Below are 4,769 nucleotides of genomic sequence, written 5' to 3'. Positions count from 1 at the left end.
GATTTCGTCAGTGTCTTACGTTCTGCAGACTTACGAGGATCTACGACTAGCGCAAGAATAGCTTTTACGATATCTCAAAGGTTAGTCGGTCTGCGGTTTTTCCCAGAGCAAGATTTATTAGTCGTCGACGGCGGAGTATAGATTGTTATTTTTTTCTTTTCAGAGGAAAACTCGAATGATGAACACTCCGTCAAAAAAAATCACCTTCCTGGCCGCCGTCGCGTTGGTTTTGATCGGAATCGTAGGTTATACGACGGCGGATATGGCGGATGTGGCCATGTGCATCAGGAACTGCGCGCAGTGCAAGAAGATGTTGGGCGACTACTTCGAAGGACCTCTGTGCGCAGACACCTGCGTCAAGTTCAAGGGCAAGATGATACCGGATTGCGAGAACATCGATTCCATTGCACCTTTTCTCAACAAGCTCGAGTGATGTACGCCGCGATTCAGAGTGTAGTAGTCACACAATCGACACTTATGTATGTTGTTAGTAAAATATTATGATTTATATTTTGTAACGTGTACGCAGTTTTCGCTTATTGAAACATAATATAATACGAGGAATAAATCATTCGTTCCGAGTAAAATAAAAATCGTGTTGATTATTACGGTACAAAAGGGGGGGGGGGCATGGTTTATAGTTGTAAACGAACGACTTAACCCATAAAAAATATTATATTTGCCTAATCCTCTAATAATTATTGAAAAATATTCGTTCAATGATATGTCAGGACATTACATTTTGATTTGGCTTCAGCGTTTTAATAATTAATTTCCAGTTGGCGCTAGAGTTGCTCAAAAACAAATATTTGTAGAGTCGTTAAATATTTGTGGGTTAAGCCTCAACTAATGGTTGTGGTATACTGGTGGAGATGGTCGTGGTAGTACTGGTGTAGCTGGTTGGTGGTGGTCGAAGATCGAAGATGCAGGTGATGATCGGCGTGGTGTGGTTCCTAAATGTCCTGCACGTACGACATACTCCAGTAGGCTTTCGACTTCGGCGGCTTGCCTTCGGCGTCGACGTCGTGTATCCTGGACTGGACTGAAGTCGATGATGGTTCGTGAGCGTAATCGGTGGAGCGATAGAAGTATGGCGACTTCGGTACCGACTTCGCGGGCCCGTGACCGCGGTACGTATCGTCCTCATAATCGTGGTCCGCAGACGAGTAACCACGGTAATCACGTGACGGACCATCGTCGTACGCAACACGTCCATGATCGATGTTGATTACGTCTCCCGAATCGGCCTCGTCCGAGTTGATGCGAGTCATCGACACGAACGACTTGGGTCCACCTCTGCCGCCCGATAATGGGCGACCGGAGTACGGCGATGGTACGTCACGATAGTCATCAAATTCGCCATCAGACTGCAGACCACTGCCCACACCATACGAATATCCCGCCGCTGAACTACCTCCACCGACGCCTCCAAAGCCTCCTCCACTACTTCCGCCACGCAGTGGAATGAAGTCATGGCCGTGCAGTAGCGGTGAAGCACCGCTGCTGCTACTACTCCCGTAACCATTAAAAGCGGGCGGCCGTGGATATGACGGTGCCTTGGACGCACCGTACTTGCTATACTTGACGGGCTTCTTAGAATCCAAGTAGTTTGGCAAAGTAAGTGGTCTGTGGTAAACGAAAAAAAAACATAAGTTCATGTAACAACAAAGTTACATATTTTTAGTATAAACTCGTATGTGTATCGTACTAATACAATAATATATGACATTAAACATGACATACACATATCAAACGTACCTACAGCAGAACTGAAATTGATAGGGAAAAAATTAGTTGAACTTGGCATAAATTCATTTAAGATACCCAGCATTTTTTTTTTAATTTGAAACATATATGTGCGTATTTTAACGAGTGCAGAACGACGGTGCAAAAAAAGTTTGCCAGAAATCATTATTTTGGAAGTTATATATTTTTCCAAAGTTTGTGCTTTTATGTTTATACGCATACGCACTACATTGTAATTAACTGCCACGCGCAGTGCCTATAAATAATTTTGATTTTTTTTCATACGTATTTTACGACTTATGAATGATGGTGAAATCAGAATTCAACGTTTGATTTTTGTTTTGAGGTTATAGTAATTTTATTTCTATTATTAATCACAGTACGTCAATACCAAATTACGTCTATTCGGTGTGTGGCGCGTGCTGATAATTTTTAAGGATACCACGATCGACAGTCCTGGTTAACAACTACAGCTATGACCGAGGCCGGTTATCGTTGGGGATGACTACTTTTTTTATTTAACTCGTTAGGTCTACCAATATAGATAAGTTATACAATGTATAAATTATCTGTACCGGCAGATGTCATCTTCTCAATGGACAGGTATGCTCTCCCCCACCCCCATCGAAGTGATTTTTGAAATCGATGAATCGAAGTTTGCTAAATGGAAGTATATTCGTGATCATCGGGTCGAGGGGCAGTGGATATTTGGAAGGATATAACTTCCAAAATAACGATTTCCACACGTTTTTTTTGCACTATCGTTCTTAATTCATTGATATACGAATGTTTCAAAAAATAAAAATAAATTTTGGTTGTTAAAGTGAATTTGTTCATTGATTTTATAAGAATATTTAAAAAAATATCATCTTAATCTTTAAGTATTGAAAAATTCGATGAACTTTCATCAACTCTCTGGTTAACATTTGGTTTTTTTTTTATTACGCCACACATACCTGTGGTTGCCTTCGTTGTCGAACTCCATGGGCACGTACTCGTAGTGCGAATTGTGGTCACCGTCGTCAAAGTCATCGCCGTCGTCTTCCAAGTGTTCGTCCGGGCGGCGGCTGCTGTAACCGCGGTAATTGTTCACCGGCCTGGTTCTAGGTGCTTCAAATCCATGCCCGTTGGCCGCCTGGAACTCCTCGTCCACATCGTAGTCGACACGCTGCTCCATGATGGCTTGCGTCATGTCCGGCAGCCCGTCGGCCGCGTCCCGTTTGATCGGCGCCGCCTTGGGCACGTCCAGCCCAGCCAGCACCATCTCGTCGGACAGCGACGGGTCGTCGTTGGCGTCCAACGTCCCGTTGCCGGCCAGCGAGGCAGCTTCGGCGCCCCTTTTCATCCTCTTGTCGTTGCCGCCGAATAATGCGTTTGAGTTCATCACCGCGTTGCCATCCAGCTCGTCAGTCGCCTCGATGATCGTGATCACCCGCGTTCCCGGATCTGCCAACCCGATCCCGGTGTCCGCAGTCGTCGCGTTGCAGTCGTCGCAGAACTCTATCTTTGCTTCCGTCATACCAGATTTGAGATTTTTCTCTACGTTGGACTACAAGATATCGGAAAAATAAAATTAGAAGTATAGGTATATGATAAAACCTACGGTACAAGAATACTTATACATATGGTTTGGACGTCAATATTCTGTAAATCTCTAAAACTAGTTTCAGTAAACAAAATAGTGGCGCTAAAAATTATTCTCAAAAATAATGATTTGTAATTTGACGTATATATTCATTTTTAGATTATATAGATAGAAATAGTTAAAAATACGCAATTTACATAAATAATTTAAAATAAAATAAATTATTAATAGAATAAATTATGAATTAAAAAAAAAATGTTTTAAGATTATATAGAATGCTTACATCACGTACCAATGTCAAATCTTGTTTGAATCATACATACACATTATCGTGTGAATATAAACTGTTTTATTGCAACATAATAAGTTTTTAACTAGGCTTTTTAAATAAATCTATGTATATTAATAAATATAAATATGTCTTCAAAATAGCTCCCTCCCTTAGTTAAATTAATTCAAAGTATATCAATTATGTATTAATTAATTTCAAATCAGTTTTTAAAATTTACAAATCAAAATAATTGTTATCTTGGAAAATTATTTGCACATTTTAGCTACACCAAACATAATTGAAATCATAATATAGCTGTTAAGATTTGTTGAGGTTTCATATTAAATGCTGATGACGTCTAAACTTTGACCACCCAATCACAACGTATAATGTAGAAAAAGTATAGTATTACAATATAAAATAATATATACTAACTAGTCTGGTGTTGGGTTCAGCCGTATCTAGTGTTGAATCGGCCCACTTGCTCAGATCCATCCTAGGTATGACGCCACTCCTACACGGGACCCTAGGATTCCTAAAACACGGTAATAGACGCCAATTGGACAATTATACCGGTCTACGATAGTCACTATATTGATCGGATGTGACGCATTACATCGATATATTGTTATTACTATACGTACAGTTCGTGATCCGACAACACCATTGGATACATTTGAACCGTGTCTATGATGTCTGTATTATCGCAAACCAAACGCGCCAACCGGACGTTTCTGATCTCTTGTAACTGATCTATAATGATAAACGGCAGGGATGTTATGGTCACTGTAAAACACTATTGTCCCACATAGGACATAGGTCCCTATAATATGTCAGCTATATTTACCCGGTGAGAACGAAGACGGTTGGTCGGGTAATTCGTACCAAAACCGATCACCCCTCTTCAACAGACTGAATTGAGATGCAATTATGCAGCCGAACGTCGGTCCAACCACACTGCCTTGCGCCGGTTTTTCCGACACTCCACCAGACCACAAGTCGATGTCGAACGGCGATCTTATAATAAATAATAACAATGAAATATTAAAAAAAGGTGGACAAACTGCGCTCTGCAGTTCAGTAGTAATGTCGTTGTAATAGATGTGCTATATTTGAATTCAATGATTGTACACGAAAAACGATTCTGAGCGGAGATGTTGTGTCAGC

General features: G+C 40.9%; 2 protein-coding genes across 2 annotated transcripts in view; one reads left to right on the top strand and one right to left on the bottom strand.

The window, feature by feature from the left end:
* LOC107884504 (eclosion hormone-like) lies at positions 1 to 576 on the top strand. The gene is made up of 2 exons (XM_016806752.2): positions 1 to 80; positions 164 to 576. Exon 2 carries the CDS (start codon positions 176 to 178, stop codon positions 431 to 433), a length of 258 nt encoding a protein of 85 aa, XP_016662241.1. The 5' UTR covers positions 1 to 80; positions 164 to 175; the 3' UTR covers positions 434 to 576.
* A 194-nt stretch (positions 577 to 770) lies between these two features.
* The window catches only part of LOC100161711 (peroxidase-like), a 19,021-nt gene continuing 15,022 nt past the window's right edge, over positions 771 to 4,769 (bottom strand). Inside the window, exons 14-18 of the mRNA XM_029490021.1 lie at positions 4,450 to 4,619; positions 4,247 to 4,355; positions 4,038 to 4,137; positions 2,703 to 3,295; positions 771 to 1,626 (exon numbers count right to left, since the gene is read on the bottom strand). Of these exons, the coding sequence (XP_029345881.1) occupies positions 954 to 1,626; positions 2,703 to 3,295; positions 4,038 to 4,137; positions 4,247 to 4,355; positions 4,450 to 4,619 (1,645 nt within the window). The 3' untranslated portion in view covers positions 771 to 953. The remainder of the gene's footprint in view (positions 1,627 to 2,702; positions 3,296 to 4,037; positions 4,138 to 4,246; positions 4,356 to 4,449; positions 4,620 to 4,769) is intronic.

The sequence above is a fragment of the Acyrthosiphon pisum genome, chromosome A2 (assembly GCF_005508785.2).
Source record: "Acyrthosiphon pisum isolate AL4f chromosome A2, pea_aphid_22Mar2018_4r6ur, whole genome shotgun sequence".
NCBI classification, from domain to species: domain Eukaryota; kingdom Metazoa; phylum Arthropoda; class Insecta; order Hemiptera; family Aphididae; genus Acyrthosiphon; species Acyrthosiphon pisum.
This window is presented reverse-complemented; position numbering and strand designations above follow the sequence as displayed.

Excerpts from the sequence above, each read along its gene's own strand:
- LOC107884504 (XM_016806752.2), top strand. The coding sequence starts at position 176 with ATGATGAACACTCCGTCAAAAAAAATCACCTTCCTGGCCGCCGTCGCG.